At 51.7% G+C, this 17022-nt stretch overlaps 7 protein-coding genes across 7 annotated transcripts; 1 reads left to right on the top strand and 6 right to left on the bottom strand.

The window, feature by feature from the left end:
- Window positions 1-483: 483 nt before the first annotated feature.
- On the bottom strand, window positions 484-2625 carry GT037_001879 (serine threonine protein kinase; the record flags this gene model as incomplete). The annotated part of the gene is made up of 1 exon (XM_038926926.1): window positions 484-2625. One exon carries the CDS (start codon window positions 2623-2625, stop codon window positions 484-486), a length of 2142 nt encoding a protein of 713 aa, XP_038790218.1.
- A 3642-nt stretch (window positions 2626-6267) lies between these two features.
- On the bottom strand, window positions 6268-6915 carry GT037_001878 (uncharacterized protein; the record flags this gene model as incomplete). Its single annotated transcript, XM_038926925.1, has 1 exon — window positions 6268-6915. A coding segment is annotated over one exon (648 nt), but the record flags the coding sequence as incomplete, so codon positions are not given.
- GT037_001877 (uncharacterized protein) lies at window positions 6283-6988 on the top strand (the record flags this gene model as incomplete). The annotated part of the gene is made up of 2 exons (XM_038926924.1): window positions 6283-6501; window positions 6584-6988. 2 exons carry the CDS (start codon window positions 6283-6285, stop codon window positions 6986-6988), a joined length of 624 nt encoding a protein of 207 aa, XP_038790216.1.
- Window positions 6989-8078: 1090 nt separating this feature from the next.
- GT037_001876 (uncharacterized protein) lies at window positions 8079-10058 on the bottom strand (the record flags this gene model as incomplete). The annotated part of the gene is made up of 1 exon (XM_038926923.1): window positions 8079-10058. One exon carries the CDS (start codon window positions 10056-10058, stop codon window positions 8079-8081), a length of 1980 nt encoding a protein of 659 aa, XP_038790215.1.
- A 549-nt stretch (window positions 10059-10607) lies between these two features.
- Window positions 10608-12517, bottom strand: GT037_001875 (protoporphyrinogen oxidase; the record flags this gene model as incomplete). The annotated part of the gene is made up of 3 exons (XM_038926922.1): window positions 10608-11327; window positions 11378-12064; window positions 12116-12517. 3 exons carry the CDS (start codon window positions 12515-12517, stop codon window positions 10608-10610), a joined length of 1809 nt encoding a protein of 602 aa, XP_038790214.1.
- An 811-nt stretch (window positions 12518-13328) lies between these two features.
- Window positions 13329-14379, bottom strand: GT037_001874 (uncharacterized protein; the record flags this gene model as incomplete). Its single annotated transcript, XM_038926921.1, has 5 exons — window positions 13329-13378; window positions 13429-13807; window positions 13856-13955; window positions 14008-14064; window positions 14294-14379. The coding sequence occupies 5 exons, from the start codon at window positions 14377-14379 to the stop codon at window positions 13329-13331; spliced, it is 672 nt and encodes a 223-aa protein (XP_038790213.1).
- Window positions 14380-14799: 420 nt separating this feature from the next.
- Window positions 14800-16536, bottom strand: GT037_001873 (fad binding domain containing protein; the record flags this gene model as incomplete). The annotated part of the gene is made up of 3 exons (XM_038926920.1): window positions 14800-15834; window positions 15905-16291; window positions 16348-16536. 3 exons carry the CDS (start codon window positions 16534-16536, stop codon window positions 14800-14802), a joined length of 1611 nt encoding a protein of 536 aa, XP_038790212.1.
- Between the last annotated feature and the right edge of the window lie 486 nt (window positions 16537-17022).

Here is a 17022-nt window from a genome sequence, read left to right as displayed (position 1 = left end):
TGCGGCCGCTATGCGTTATGACGAAAGCTATAGATGTGTCAGAAGATAGGGTTTAGCGATAAAGAGCGGAAGATCAGCACAAGCTATCGCTAGCTGCAAGTTGCGCAATCATAATTGCTCCGAAAGTCAGTGGAGGCAGTGGAGCGTCGGTGCGTGCTACTAGGGCAATCGCCGTTTTGCGCTTTCTGCAGGGCTGCCAATGATGTTGGTCGTGCGCGCAACGTGTGTTTGATAGGGAAAGATGCTCGGGAGAAATGGGAATGGAAGGTTGGACGAGGGATGAAGATAATGCGATATGTCGATCGTTTGAAATGAGCATTCGATGAATAATGCAAGAACTGACATGCTAGTGAGACAAGAATACAGTGCAGCACCGAGACTGTAAACGACACAAGATCCGCCTTTTGACCCGCTATGCTCAACATCCAAGCGCCGTAATGCAGTGATCGTGAAACAGTAGTCATCAAAAAAATACAGTTGTTGTTATCGTTCGCCCATGTCAAACCGATGAGTGAACGCCTTCCCAACCTTGTTCTCCGGCTTGGGTGGAATGTGGTGGTGAAGGTACTTTTTCGGAGCAGCGGTCCTAGCACTCGATGCCTTGGAAGCGTCAAACGTGATCTTGGGGTCATCGTATGTTTCCGGACAGCAGCAGCCAATGTTCTTAATGCAGGTAGTTCTGAGTACTTCCTTAATCGTGATACGTTTAGAGGGATTGGGGTGCAGCATCTTCAACATCAGTCGTTTGATAGATGGTGGCTCGATGAGGCTGAAAAGCTTGCCGCACTTTGGGTGGCCGTCGATACCATCGAAGATATCACCATCTGGGTGACGCTCCAGCCATGAATCCCAGCCCTTCTTGAATCGTGCATAGTACTCGAACTCAGGCTTCGCAGCCTGCCATGGGCATCCCCCAAAGGTCATGGTGAGATAGACGATGGCTGTTGACCATATATCTAATGGACGTGGGTCGTAGCTGTGGTCTTTCTCAAGCACTTCGGGGGCGATATAGGGCAGACTGCCGCAGATGCCAGGCGCAGATAATCGGGCTTCGCCCATGTTCTTCCCGCATTCACCACCAGACGCGCGAAGCCCAGGATGCTCACCGCTAAAAACTTCTGCCACGCCGAAATCCGAGATCTTAAGGTGGCCTTCCTTGCTAAGAAGCAGATTCTCTAGCTTGATGTCTCGGTGAGCTATGCCGTGGCTGTGCAAATAGTCGACGCCCCGTAGTAATTGCTTGAAAAAGCACAATCGATCGTCCCGGCTATAAAACCCTTCCGCACCACCGGCGAAAAGCTTCCGTTCTACTAGCGAGTAGATCTCTCCATATGTACAAAACTCCATTACGTGATTCCAGCGGCCGCGATTCGTGCATAACCGTACGGTTTCGACAATATTCGGATGGTGCAGACTCTTCGCAATGCTGTATTCGGACTTGATCTTCAAGACGTAGTCTTCCTCGGTCTCGTCCTTGTCGCGTTCTCTGAACTCCTTTACAGCTACTAAATCCTCTTCCCTGGTTATGCCACCTCTTCTTGCCATGATCCGAACTTCAGACGTTGCACCTTTGCCTAGAATTTTCCCCCTCTTTCCAGGCATCAAACTCGAACTTTTGAACTCCTTATCCAGCTCGCACCAGTCTATTATGAAGTCATCTGGAAGATTTATGCTAAGCCGCCGTGCCTTCATGCCCACACCTTGGACGGCCGGCTTGGAGAAAGTAGTTAACATACCAGCGGTGGGCTTTTCTGCGTTCTCATCGATACGTGGGACTTGTTCCGTACTTGCTGACCGTCGCCGTGAGAAACCCGACTTCTTAGTAGTAGTAGAATTCGCATTGCCACTGCCTGCCCAGGTGACACCAGGTCGAGGCCTGCTCATGCTTGCCAGGCCAGTAGAGGATGCAGGTTTTTCGCCAAGTCCTGGTCGCTTGTCCATCGATGGTCTGCTCATAGGCGAGCCAGATAAGGGCGGGGAATTTGCACGGGAAGATTTATCCGAGCGTCGTGTGAGTGAGAAGGAACTCAATCTCCTACTTTGTTTAGGGATATCGACCGCTGGTGTTGCTATCTCAGCTGGTCCATCTACACCGGTCTTGACAATGTATGTGTTGGTCTCTGCCTTTGTTTTGGGAGACCTGTTGGGCGTCGAAAAGTTAGGAGTCTCGGACTGGTTTCCTCCATCTCTGCTTGAATGTCCTCTGTGCAGTTTGCCGCGGATTAGAGAACCTAGTTTTCCAAGGCCACGCTTCTCTGGTGGTGACTGTCGCTCGACCTGTTGAGGCGCCCGAATGCTCGGTGGGCTTTGGGTATTGTGAGGCGCTTCTTGGGAAGGTGACTTGTTCTCCATGTCGTCCGTGGTAGGGCGCGGAGTCGCGAACACGTCGTCTACAGACTCATCATCGTCACGGAAGGGATGTGAGAAGGGTGAGCCCTCGCTGGTATGGCTGGTGGGCGTGAGAGGCTCTGCGGGCTCGCTTGCGGTGCCGGTGCTCTCGTCCTCCTCTTCAATAGCAAAGCGGTGGTCGAGCGGGCGTGAGTCGCGGTAGCGAAGTCGGTCGGAGAGTGTTTGCTCATCGAAAGAGATCGACAGTTGCCGTGGCTGTTCAGCGACCATCGGCATGGTGAAGGGTGACTGCTGTTCTCCGATTGGTCGGCAAGGGACCGAGCGTTATCGAGGGTGAATGTTGCGGATACGGAGATACGACGGGGTGCTGGGATTTGTCGCTACGCACGCTGGAGAGGGCTCGGACGGTTATACGAGCCTTCGAGCGTACTGCACGAATGCAGGTGTAGGGTGGGCAGCAGGAGCGGGGTGTGGTAGAAATGTTGCAATTGTGACAGAGCCATATACACAAAGTGCTATGGGTGACTGGGGGAGAAGAATTATGTTGCGTCGGAATGTGGTACCGACGACACGCGATTGAGGTTTGCAGCGGCCGAGGGGTGAATGTCGAAGGGTCCAGATGCAGGCAGGCAAGATGACGTCCCTCTCTCCGCCTTGCTCGCGCACTTGACCTTGGAATAGCAATCAGACCAGACAGAGACGGCAATGGTCCCAGAAAGTATGAGCAGACGGCGCCCGGGGCCTCGCGCAATGATATGTGGGCTCCAGAAGTCGCAGAGAGGGACTAAACTCTCTTTAATTCACGCCAAAAACACCCCGGCCCAAGTCCCCTGCGCAACCCCCACAGCGCCAGAGGCCACCTGCAGGCCGGATGCACGTCTTGCAAAGGCCGCCCAGTAATGCTCTTACACCGTGCGCTCTGCCCCAGGACCCGGACCTTGCGACCACACACCAGCGCCGTGTGATGGATGATGTGCGTCGATGATCGTAGACTGCAAAGCTTGACCGCCCGGCTTGTCTACTTACGGCCTTCCTTGTCATCTCCACAAAAGCCCAAAAGAGGCTCACGTCTAGCACGAACCCGCGCTTCCGACACAATGCAACTACGTCTTGCAATCAGCCACCAGGCGTTTACTAACTGAACCACTCCAATACGCCATCGCGTGACGGCGGCCCCCCTTGATTCAGCAGCGCTTCCTATCGCCCTTCCGCCTGCCAGACGAGAGACAGAGCCCTGGAGAGGGCAATGGGCATCATGCTGGCCTTGCCTGGACAGTGGAAAAAAATGCCGCACCCGCCTTTGGATGTGGTCTAAGCTGCTGCAGTCATCATCAATGTGCTTCACAGACAGCCTGCCGTCCTCTGTACACCGTCTGGTCGTAGGCGGACGCCTCCGTGTCCGCCGTGCCGACATTCGCTCTCCTTGCGGATGTGCTGCTTGTGCAGCTCTAGACATCAACTGACGATGGTTCGGCGTGATGCCCTCGCATCCCAGCTCAGGGCGCCGTCAATCCAAAGCTTAGGCGGCCCTTTGCCGCCGAACGCGACAGGCGAATATCGTGGGGGTCACCAGCCGTTGCGACGCCATTTCCCCGCCATGGTTATTGCATCTCGCAATGACCAGTTAGACCAGCTCCCTCTTCGCCGACACACGCTATATAGTACGACACCAAGGTTTCGAGGCCCATTGATTGCTTGCAGACTCTGTCCCGTGGTCACTGAGCATCTGTCTCCAGTGCTATCAAATGGGATTGCGGGGTTCGTATCACCTCATGCAACTTGCCAGCATCTGCAGTGCTCTTGACAGGGACGCCTGCTGAGACGGCTCCCGATCGCGACCATGTGCACCCTGATCGTGTTCCACGAATAGGTCAACGACACTCCAAACGTCGGGCGAGCCAACTCGGTTTTGCTTTGCAAGAGATTTGCGTCAACGTCGGCCATTGGAGTAATTAGCCTGCTCCTCCCACGCAACAGGCATACTCCGCCTCATTCCATCGCATAGCTGACAGATGCAGCCTGGCCAATACATACACACTCTGACGTCGTCGCGCAACTATGGCGGTGAGTCCTGCTAGACTTGTAGTCAAGCGACTGGTTTCCTATCCCGTAGTTTCTCCACTGTCACCCACTTGCACCTGCAGTAGTCGTCGTTTCTTCTTCCACCCGCAGAACGTTCAACACGTTTCGCAGCGGAGATTGCGCTATTTCTCCATCTGCACGCGGCTCGTGCGTTTTGTGGGGTACGCGCATTCGGAAGGAAGTCACGACCATCTCTCAGTATTCGACCCGGCCTGCTTGCAATATGCGACAGCAACTCAAACACCGTCGGTCCGACGTCGTGAATATGTAAGATGGTCTACATTGTGCATGGATAACTGTTTCACAAAAACTATTCCTAAAGACACGTCTTCGTTCCACTACATCCACGCCGTGGATCACCAACCTTGGCAATAATCTCGACGACTTGCTTTTATCGAACACTTCTTGGCACCCTGGAGGAACTGCGTTCCGCGCTTGGCACTTGTTCATCTGCCGCTCATAGTCTGAACAGCCAATCTAGACCAGATTGACCATATGTGCGTCGGGTTCAGCTTCCTTCCCGTTATTGTCACAGCAAATCATCAACGACAGCGGACAAAGCATCTGTCCCTTGGCAGGCAGCACAGCGCAACAGACACAAGACTAATCAAACCAGTGGTGGGCGCTGTTGACACCGCTTTCAGACGTTCTACACATCTCGCGTACACAGTGACGTTTCGGCCCACAAGAGTTCCGCTGTTTCTACGGAGCAGGCATGCAATATGGACTAACACTGAATCCAGGAACACGTTTTAGACCGCCTCTCAGGCACCAAATCTGTTGACACTGCGCTAAGACGCAGTGAAGCTTCCGCTAACAAGACTATGTGCTTGTTAGGATCAAGGTTTCGTCATGACTGGGCAAGCCCCTATAGGGCAACACCCTGAATACCTCCTGACCTCCCATGGTAGTCGTTTCGAGTTCCACAAGATCGCGGAAATGGCGCGCCAAGGTGGATGATCACCCTTGGCGGAGCAACGTGTGCGACAGACGGACTCTTCTTGTGCATGATCTGCCCTCTCCGCCGGAAGTCAGAATTACAGTAACGTCTTGGCCTCATTTGGACGGTAACATCCGTAGACCAATCACTTGGAAAAAGAAATCAATCACTTCCGGAACCGGTGAAGCAAGGAGATTATTCAATAGTCCGACGCATTGTATTTATACAACTCCTCGTTGAACTTGATGTGCTGTCGCTCAGTCTGATTGGGTATAAGATGTGGTTCACTGTACAAGTGACATCTTTTTAATGCATACATTAGCTTGAACTTTATTACTAGATTAATGTTAAACGCACCGGAAACCCCTAGGACCTATTGCGTTCAGCAAGACAAGAAGAGTGAACTTCTTTGGGAACGGCATGCGTACTGGAGATCTGATTGCGTCTCTGCCTTGTTGGTTGTATGCAGGCCAAGCGCAAGTGACTCGGTATTTAAAAGTGCTGCAAAGAGTGCATGAAGTACTTACCCCTGAGCAGGCATGATCGAAGAGTACCATGTGCTCTCCTCAGATCTCCACGACTGACAATGAGGTTACAAATCAGCTTCACATGTCCTTCATTATGTCCCATGTTGCCACGCAGATGTAGTGGTATCGTAGTCATCCAATTCATGCTACGAAGACTTCCGAGTCAAAGGCCTTGACGCTCATATAATCTCTAGCCATCTCATCTATCGCAAGAACATCCGATGGTCTAGCCAGCCATGTTGCACTCTTACTGTCTCTAAACTGCCAAGAGCCACAAGTCGTGAACGTGTGAACACTACTAGGTGTTTATCGTCACAATCTACCGTCCGACATGATCTCTCGGAGAAGACTTGCCCTCCCAGTATCCTCTTAGACGTAACTGAAATGACCAATAGGCAACTCCACAGTGTCCTCGGTGCTGATCAACCAGCTCAAGACCTTTTCAGACAAGCCGTATTCGAGACCATAGTCGCGGAGCTCGGCACCGTGACAAAGGACGTGGTAAAGAAGTGGGCCCGAGTCTTCGAAGCGGTCTTTGCCCATGAGACCAACCACCCAGGTTTTAGTCAGTGTGACTGTCTTGCCGTCGGCACTGTACAGGTCGTGAGGTGGGGCCATGATACGAGACACTAGCTTGTCGACGGACTCCTCTTTGGGTACCTCGTGCGCTAACAAGCTTCCGTAGAGGCCTGGATTCGGGAAGATTTGTCCCCGAGAAGACGAGGCTGCGAAGAAAAAGGCTGCGAAGGAAAAGGCTACCAAGGATAACGCCGACAAGGACGATGCCGACAAGGACAAGACTGAAAAGAAGAAGAAGAAGAAGAAGAAGAAGAAGAAGAAGAAGAAGAAGAAGAAGAAGAAGGCGAAGAATGCCGACAAGGACGCGGAAAAGGCTGCAAAGGACGACGCCGACAAGAACAAGGCTAAAAAGAAGAAGAAAAAGGACAAGGAGAAGGCCAAGAATGCTGAGGCGACTAAAGATGCAGAAGAGGAGCCGCCTGTAAACGCCGGACAGAGTGGCAAAAGCGGAAGGGGTGGAAGTGGAAAAGGTGGAGGTGCAAGAGGTGGCCGAGGCACAAAGAAAGGATAAGATTAGCGAGGCCACAATCACGTCAGATGCAAAGTAGTAAATAACTTTGTAGTTGAAATTGACCTAGTTAATTTAGGTTGCAGTTGCCTTGCTCTTGCTGTTAAGGTTGTGTTGTTTACTATTGTCTAGAGAGGGCAAGGGTCGGTTGTGTCTAGTCTTACCTTTCTAGTCTTTTAACAGTGGGCAAATGTGGTTCAAGGGAGACTTACATTGGATGGTCCACTGTTAGTAGGGGCTGATAAAGAGGAAGAGATGTTGTTACCGCCTTGGTGGTCAGACATATCGATATCCTATCCCGTATATCGCTGAAGAGGGCTGAACAAGTAGTGGTGAAATGTGTTGTACTCAACAATCCAAAGTCTGAAGAGAATATTAAGGCGTACTGGAGAGAAGAAGCGACAGTATGGTAAACAAGGAATACATATTCTAAAAATGGATCTATATTCGAAGTGACTGAGTGTAGTAGAGTCAGATTCCAAGAAGTATAGTCAAATCGTCTTCGAATCCTAGGTGACACATTCTCTCTCTCACTATTGTATATAGTGAAGGGAGACTGCCGCGTCATAAGGGCCTTGATGAGCAGATGTTCGTTTGCTAAATGTCAGTCAACGGGATTTGTTGAGTGGTCACGCTGACATTGCCTAAATTCGACTAGATTCATGAGTCAATTGTTATTTCATCGGCGGTTGATCTTACTTTATTATGAATAGGTAGCCATTCTCGTTACAAACAGAAGTTAAACGCCATGACCGCTGTTCCCGAACTGTAATCTGAACAGTGAGCATATGGTAGGTTTCTTGCGTGAGACCCATTGATAGCATTGCCCAATACCAGGCGTTCTTCTCGAACGCAGCCATGATTTGTTGTTTCTGTCCTCAACATATTGTGAATATCGTACCGGCCCGATCCCGGTCTGTGAAATGGATATGTGCATAGCTCTCCTAAACCACTATGAACGCGGCGCAAGCTGACCTTGTGCATGCTCATAGGCATACCATAAACCATAGCTTGTTTTATAGAACAGTTCGCCACCAAAAGTAGCCAGAACCTGAAACTTTCCTATCCATCATGCGCATAGGCTACCCTATAATCACACTAGAAATAAGGTCGCCACTTCTTGCACAGCCTGACCGTAATTGTACCTTGCCTTTTCAGAATCGCCTTGCATCACCACCGATTCACTGTGAACATCCTCTAACAGGCCAATCCTGCGGTACGTACGGATAGGATCGTGTTCTGTGGCTGTGGCAATTGTTAAGGGCAGTTTTCTAACGATGATCGCGGGGTGAGAGGTGTGGGATAATATATGTTTGAAACGTTGGAAATAACGAAAAGGGATGATTTCGTACTGCTCCTCCTCTGTAGAGTCTTCTTGTAACTCATCCCAATAGACTGAACGTGAAATTGATACTCGCTTGTTTTGAACATCTTCTTTGAGCTGGCGGGATTTTGCACTCCTTGTCCATATCATAACATTGAGAACTTGCGCAACGAGCTCAAGTCTGCCTTCAAGGACGTTTCCATACATATTATCGTGGGGCGTAAGTACTGAGCGTACGCTCAAGACTCGTGCTGGTGGGACGACAGGCTGAGTGTATGGATTTCCCCGATTACTTTCCTCCAGATAACCAATTGCTCCCGTCACCGAGGCCCAGCTCCAAGTGGGAGCTAAGTTGGACCTCTGGTCTGTTTTGGAATCCGGCGGGTATCTTCTGTGCCAGAGTAGATCTTGCTTCAAGGAGTTGCACCACATTCCTGCGCAGTATGCATTGTTATGACCAAGTCTGGAATGGAAGAACCTTGCCAGTGACGAAAGAGCGATCAATCGGTCCTCTGCATTAGTAAAGCTAGCGTGTGAATATCGACTGACAATCTTCATCCAGGCTTTCCCGTTCAGTTTCTTACGAAAGACCGAATCGAAGAAATAAGGGGCCTCAACATCAAGTACGATCATCCGTGATACAGCGTTGCTACCATGCTCCTTGGTTTTTGAACATTCCCAGATAATGCCTTGAGCCGTAAAGTGAAGCACACGTCGTGAAAGAAATCGCTCTTGAGTGACCCATCCACGATTGTTGAGAGCCGAATCATCGATGACATGATCATAATCCATGCCGCATATCTTCGCAAGACTGGATTGTGCCTCTCCATTACTTGCACGTTGAGTGACCTTGCAAGAGACTGCGCGTATCCTCTCGCTATCTACTTTCGAGAGAAACCCGTCCGTAACACTATCAGCACAGGTCGCAGCGATGGTGAATATAGCGTTATGATATATGGAACCCATACGATGGCCCTCTGCAATCCAATCTGTGTAATCGCCACAAGCTTCAGGCTGAACGATACACAGAGCGTCTATCCACAGGAATCGAATACCAAATCGCCGCGTTATCTCGATGGCGTCCTTGAAAGTCTGAGGCATATCCGCCATGCCAATAATGATTTGGCTAGAAAAAGGCGCTCTAAGGATGCAACTTTGAGTTGCAACTCCCCATCGATAGCTCAAGGTACAGTACTGTGACAGCTCAGCTACCGACGAGATACCGTCAACTATCCACGATTCCACGTTGATGACGAGGATATCAGACCCCTGGGATAAGTCCAACAGTCGACGTGGCAAGGACTTTAGCTCAGGGCAACGATCAGCAGAATCTCTGTCGTTCTCGCCACTTCCTTTAGGGTCCAGGATGGCTATCTCGCCGCATTTCTCATGAGAGGAGAGGCAATTTTCGAGAAGTCGTCGAGCTTGTACTATCACATCATCATCTGCCACAATCGTTTGTGAGCGATCCTGAACGTCGACAATGATCACGGATTTCGTCAGACGAAGCTCTAAGCGCTCAGCACCATCGTCATTATTTGAATCCTTGCCCCAACAAAGCCAGATTGGTCCGTTGTCGTCTTTGAAGTTAAAGTTGTGAGCGTACTGCCAACACAGCGTACAAAGATCACAGCCAGACCCTGCTGACGCAATCAAGTCACTCAACGACGACCACTTCCGTGCAGGTTGAGGGGTCGGTGGTAGCTCTGCGAAGTCGGCGAATGTTGAGCAAGGAGTGCAATAAGGCATGTCGGCAATGAAGCTAGGTTTGACAAGATGACTTCACTTTGGTTTGTGATTTTCCCTCATTCGTGGTCGAGTGTCGTTGATGATGCGAAAGTCGTGAATGGCTTGCCTACGTAAATAACAAAAGATGCTGAAAGTTGAGAGAAGAGCCCAAAGATAAGGGCAAGAATTTTTTGGGGGTTTTAGCAAAAGGCCAAGTCCTTGACTGAAGACATGTGTAGAAGGTAAGCAGGTTGAAGTTGGCAATGAAGCCATGGCGCAGTCTTGGAGGGAGGGGCAGCGGTCGCCTGAAGACGTCACAACGTTTACGCGACAGCGCGAATCATAATCGAGGCTCTCCATTTTGGGCGCAGAGGTTGCCAGAGGTTGATCAGAGTTAGGACTACGGTTATTACAGTTGACGACCATACGTGGGAGTAGTTGTGTCACTTCTGAGATGCGCGAGAACCAGGCCGGTCCAGCTAAGACGTCAATGTTGTACATTTCTATGCTTTTACCTATCTACTCCACCTCCAGCATCACCATATATACACCCCATCCCCGTTGATAGCTTTACACCCCACCATCACCCCTGCGATCCATGCCCGAGCCACCAACATTCACAAACTCCTTCTTCACATACGCCATCTCGCTAGCAGGCACAACCGTCCACTCCCTCTCATCCATAACCCTATCCAATCCGCAACTTCTTCCTTTCCAGCCCTCTCCCCTCAATCCTCTCGATACCTGCCACGCCGCGGTGATAATATCGTTTACACCGACACCATTGAATTGGGCGCCTACAACACGTAACCGCCCCTTGAACTCGCTGGACATGCCTTCCGCAAATTCTTTAATGCGGTCAGCGTAGCCAAGTGTGTATTGAGGAATGCAGTCGCGGGAGAGGTTGGCAATGTGTGCAGTGGGCTCTTCCGTGATGCCAATGTGCCTCTTCAGGACACTCTTTGCCATTTCCAGACCCTCTTCCTCACTGGGGAATTCTGTCCAGCCGTCCCACCAGTGGCCGCCCATCATGACTGTAAGTTTTGTGCCGTTGGCTGTGTCCTGACCCTTGACAGCAGATGAATCAAAGATTACGCCTAGGGCGCGCTCAGGGTTTTGCTCGAATGGAATGGATTGTGGGATGAGGTAGCCGAAACCTTCAACAGGGAGAAGATTCGCGTTGGGGTAGTAGAGATTTACCGTCATAACTGTGACGTAGGGGGTTATCTCATCGTTCTTGAGGGTGGATATGGCAAGATCGAACGATTCTGTTGATGTCGAGCCTTCGTTCTGTATACTGTCAGTACTCGCGTAGCTTCCATTCGAGACGATGGAATTACCCCAGAGACAATTTCGACGCCCAGCTTCCCATTCTCGTTCAGGGGCTTGAAGCTCTGAATGGGCGCCTCTGTCCGGATCTCGACATTGCCCTTGCTTTCCACAGTATCCAGCAATGCCCTGACCATCTGTTGCAACCCGTTCCTGAATGAGAACATAGCAGAGTCTTTTAGGTTCTTTGCAAAATCCAGGTCCAGGTCGATCTCTTCATTCATGGCCTTTGCTATTTCCCGGTCGTATGGGTGAACGAGGGTGACCTGCTCCGGTCGTGGGTCTTCGTTTTGCATACGGAAGAAGCCTCCAAGGGCATTGCCGTATCGTCCTTCCAACTGCCATGCCATGCTCAACAGTGTCTTGGCACTCAATTGGTTGATGTCGCCCGCATAGATGCCGTGGAATACCGCCGAGACAATGTTGTCTGCTACCCTTTTGTCCACCCTCCGTGCGAGGAACGAGCCAACCGTCTCATCGGACATGGAGTCTGGCCGCTTTGGCTTCATTGGTTCTGTGATCATACCAAAGGCACCACTCATTATGCCAGTCCGCCATAGCGAGAAGAAGTCTGCGAGGGAGGGACGCTCGGAGGGCAGGCGGTTGAGTTGATCGGGATAGTAGATGAAGCGGTTCTTTGCGCCAGGTTCGGTGCGCTTCGTGAACGTAATATCGTCAACGAGTCCGAGGTCTTGAATCTATACACACGCTATCAGCAGAGCTACTGCTGTAGACACGCTCAAACATACCAACCCCGCAGTGACAGTAGCATTTCGCAACGTCCTGGGTCCCAGCTCAAACAGTACGTTGCCCTTCTTCCCCTCAGAATCTACAACGTCGACTCTGCGACTCTTGATCCATCCACCTTTGTCTCTCCCCGCCTCAAACACAACCACGTTACTGTTGGGGAATTCCCGAGCAACATAGTAGGCGCTCGACAAGCCCGCTATACCCCCACCGAGGATAGCTATGCGCTCCGGGTACGAGGATTGGTAGCGAACGGCATACTGTGCTGTGGCGCGGAGAAGTAGGCGTTGTGGTGATGCGAGTTGTGGCCGATGCGGATGCAATGGGGACGGCGCGTGGCATGCAAGCGCGGGTCGCGCGGCAACGGTCTTCAACGTCTTCTGCGAGACATTCTGGAGCCGCATTGCCGGTTCAATTGGTCGCAAGATCTATTGGAAGGGCGTTGCGACGACGACCAAGAAGTTACATTCGGAGGGTTCAATTGATGTTCCTGCGGGAAAATGACCGAGCTTGGACCGCTTGCTCTCCGCAATCGATGGCTACTGCCGTCATTGATTCAGCCCTATGCAGCTGCGATGTCATGCACGGAGCGTTGACTGTAAGTAGCGGGCAAACATTACGACAAACTCAGATAGAGGTGCATGAGAAAACACGCATGTAATTGACGCGCACAATGTTCGGGGAATGTATTTCACAGGCTACAGTATACATACAAGGTCACGATCACGAAGGCTATCTACTATGCGCACAATATACAAACCTTGGATATCGGATGTTTCGCATCGGGATGGGGGCGTCGGGAAAGTAGCGTGGACGTGACATCGAAACGGGGATCGAAGGGGGAAAGTGAGGTTGAAAGAGTTCGAGGTGCTACGGACCGACCGAATAGTGTACAGGAGGCAAGGAACTCGAACCGCATCGATATCGACCGATCGACCGAAACAAGGCGAGAAGTCCGAATCGAATGGTAATCGTCGTAACCGTTCGCCAAAAAAGATCCGAATCGAGCTTTTCGACTGCTGAATGCATTAATGTCGTGGCAGGACATAGAAGTAAATCTAGCCTCCACTTGTGAAAATAACAAATCCCAAAAACCATTTTCCCATCAACAAAACACCGTGCTTGAATCAATTTGAGCACTCGTGTCAATACTAGCCTTGTGCAGACAGTGACAATAGTCCAGATGCTGCCTGCTAGACGCAACGCAGCTCAGTTCTACTCAGCCACGTCCAGGTCTTCGTGAGCAGGAGGAGGAGGGGAGTCAACTAGATGGCTGATCAGAGCGATTCGTTATAACAAGGTTCGGTTGACTTACTCTTGCGGGGCTCACCAGCCGGTTCAACCTCGCGGTCACGCTCGCGCCTATCATCGCGATCGACACGGTCACGGTCGCTACGGTCGTCCTCACGATCGCGGACATCCTTCATCTCGCGGTCGCCGTCAACAGGGCTCCTTGACCTATCACGGTCACGACGGTCATAGTCGCGCTCGCGACGGTCATCCTTTCGGGGAGAAGCTCCACGCTCGCGACGAGGAGAGGTGCTACGACGGCGAGGAGAGCGAACACCTCGGTCTGCACGATCACCACGGTCGGAGCGGTCGCCGCGGTCACCGCCACGCTCAGAGCGCTCACCACGGGGACGGTCACGGCCAGAGTCGAATCGCCATGATGCCGAAGGAGGCGTACGGGCCCACTATAGCTTGTTAGACAGACCCACGTCATTGTTGTTATTCTGACATACCTCAATCTTCAACAAGTCATCGCGGCCGATGCGCTTGTTGTGCATCTCGTGGTAGGCGTCATCGGCGTCACGACGAGACTCGTATTCGACGAAGGCGAAGCTGCTGGCCTGTTAGACCCTGGGTCTCTTGCTGCTGGGTAGGGCCAACTCACAGTCTAGAAGAAGCCGAACGGGGGGCTGGGATGTCACATCGGACAAGGCGGCCATAGCTTGAGAATTGTCAGATCGTTGTCTCGAAGGAGCGTGTGTGCAATGTAGGAAGATGCAGATCGTCATCGACGCGCACGGGTGTGGCAGCAAAAGAGGAAGCAGCGTCGCGCAACGTCTTGTGTGACCGCCAGGGCGAGGAAGGGGCAGAGAGTATGCGGGATCGAGGTTTATGATGGAGGACGACGATGCGCGTGCGATTGGGCTGGGGCGAGGCATTGGAAGACATACCGTTCGAACTCGTAGGCAAGGTCGCGAGCGCGTGTGCCGTGGCCGAAGCCGGTGACGTAGAGCGTGGTGCCGCCGCCGCGAGACATGTTTGTCTTCTAGTTACGTGAATCGGGTATGTAAAGTTGATACGAAACTTGCAGTCGAGACAAGTTGGGGGTGACGGTGACGGATGTGGTTGATGATAGAAGGTCGCAAGCGGACAAGAAAGTACTGGAGGCAGCTCAGCAAACGCTTGGACTAGCGCCTTGGCACGCTCCCTCGGACGTCAGCGTTCACCGACACCTGGGAGATCCTGGCAATTAGCGCTAGACAAGGAAACACTGATCCTCATGGTGTGCCTGTTGCCAAAGGGTTTGCTTGTTTGGATGCTCCACTCGGAAACCTATGGCAAGGGCACTTCTGTCCGAGCGATCGGGAAAGGGCCCACGAGACAGGCACGTGAAAGGATAGCTAGTCATCCGCTATGATCAATTTTATATTTCACGGAACCATACTACTATATATAATTACGCTGGAAATGCTCCGTACGGTGCTCCCTCGAGCTTGAAGTAGCCGGGCTGAAGTTTTTGGAAGACGCCAGTAGGGTCGTAAACGCCAGAGATGCTCTTCAGCTTCTGCTTGTTGGCAGCCCCATAGCTAGCGACTACATCTTGGTACGGTGATGCGTAGTTCATGTAAATGAAGTCGGAGTTCAGATCTTTCTTTGCCGCTTCCTTGACAAGCCGCTCATACAGGCTGTTGCTGAAAGACATGATACGGGAGTTGTCCGCGACATCCGTCCAGAGAATGGCGAGGTTACAGATGAAGATCGGACCATCATTGGGGTCAAGACCAAGTGCATTTCCGCCATTCTGTTGCATATGCTGCATTGCCGGAACAGTGATTGCTTGGAAAGACAGGACAGGTAGGATTCCAGCAGCGTCTTGGATTGCGGGCAGCATATCGAAGAAGATGTCGATGAAGGCCTTGAAGATGTCTTTGTCTACCTTGAAGGTGCGGTCCCAATACGTCTCTTGGACGCCATCCGGAGCTCCCGCACCAAGCTGATTGGCCAAAGTCGACATGTTTGCAATAGCAGTTTGGTCGATGATGGCTGGAATGGCTTTCCATTCGTCGAATACAGGAGGCCATGGAGTAGGGTCGGAGTACTCAAGATCTTCGGCCGCAATTTTCATGCCGGCCTGGAGTGCGAATGACACGATCTGAGCTTGCTTCAAATCCTTCCCTGCGTTGACGGCATAGTTGTAGTAGGCCGCATAGACTTTGTCCCACTGATCCTCAGTGTGGGCACGTTGCCCGCCCCACATTTCACCTTGGACGAAGGTCCTCATGTTGAACTTGGTGACAATGCCAAAATTGTTGCCACCTCCACGAAGAGCCCAATAAAGATCGGAGTATTTGGTGGCACTCGCATTCACGATGATGCCTGAAGCTGTAACAACCTCGAATGAATCGATGTTGTCGCAAGCCCATCCGTAAGCATTCGCGTAATGGGAGATACCTCCTCCAAGAGTCAATCCAGAAACACCAACCGAAGAGATCTGCATGGGGTTAGAAAAGCTGCTCGACGTGAAAACCGGGGCATAGGAACAAGTAGGGAAGGTAACGTACTCGGCCACCAATGACTTCAAGTCCGTACTGCTCTATCCAAGGATACACATCGGCCCACCGGTTACCTGGACCAACGGAAACGATCTTCTTGTCTGACGATAGGCTCCTCTCGTTGAGCTTTTCCAGAGCGATAGTGATGCCTCCTTCGATGCTAGATCCTCCGGCGAATGCAGCATGTCCGCCTCCTTTCACAGCAAAGGGACACTGCGTAAATCGAGACAAGAGCACAACAGTTGAGATTTGTTTGGCATTGCTGGGCTTGAAGACGCAAAATGGGTCTACAGCGGCTTGCTGAGCTGCCCAATAGTCGCTGGTGAAGTTGTCGTACGCTGCACTTCCTTCTGACAGCACAGTCCCGTTGCCGAACATAACTCGAAGAGCTGCACACTAGATCCAGGGTTAGCAATGACCCCAGGTCAATCACGACGATCGTGCAGACTTACAGCTGTGGAGCAAGCCCCAGACGAAGATCTTTCCGCCAGACTTGCCAGGCCAGGAATAGCAGTTACATCGAGACCGTTGGCGAGTAGCGCTTCCGTTACATTGAAGTCGACAGGCTCGAATGTACTTCCAAGCACACGAGCCGCGAAGGCGCTTATCGAAGCAGCGAACATAAGCTTCGTGATCCCCATTTGCGCGTCAGCGGAATATGCCGGATGATGGAGAAAGCTGGTACCGAGTGTGTGGGCCGGTGACTGAGGTGCAGGGAGCCACTGCAATTAATGTAGGTTGTGCCCCTAGGGGCGTGCTGTCCATACTCGTCCGACGGGGCCTATAGGTGTAGACCTTAGCGGACGGAGAAGGCAGCTTGGTCGCATTCTTAGTGGATAGCAAAGGCCAAAGTTTGTGGGGTATGAGCTAGTCTCTTGTCGCGAGTCGAGCCGTGGCAAAAGTTTAGCATGGTAGTGACATCCGGGACCTGGTGTGGCTGCATGGCAATTTCAAGATGGTCCAACATCGGTGGGAGCTGAAAAGACGCCTTGCTTATGTATACATGGCTCCACGGATAGACGCGTCGCTTCCAATGACTTGGATTACTGTGCCTCACTCATGCAGCTGTTCACGAGTCCACACCTAAGCGCGTGTTGTGATGCAAAAGAATTCCATGCCAAGTGAGA

Source organism: Alternaria burnsii (genome assembly GCF_013036055.1).
Source record: "Alternaria burnsii strain CBS107.38 chromosome Unknown 750, whole genome shotgun sequence".
Lineage (NCBI taxonomy): Eukaryota > Fungi > Ascomycota > Dothideomycetes > Pleosporales > Pleosporaceae > Alternaria > Alternaria burnsii.
The sequence above is the reverse complement of the archived record's forward strand: the minus strand, read 5'-3'. Positions and strand labels throughout refer to the sequence as shown.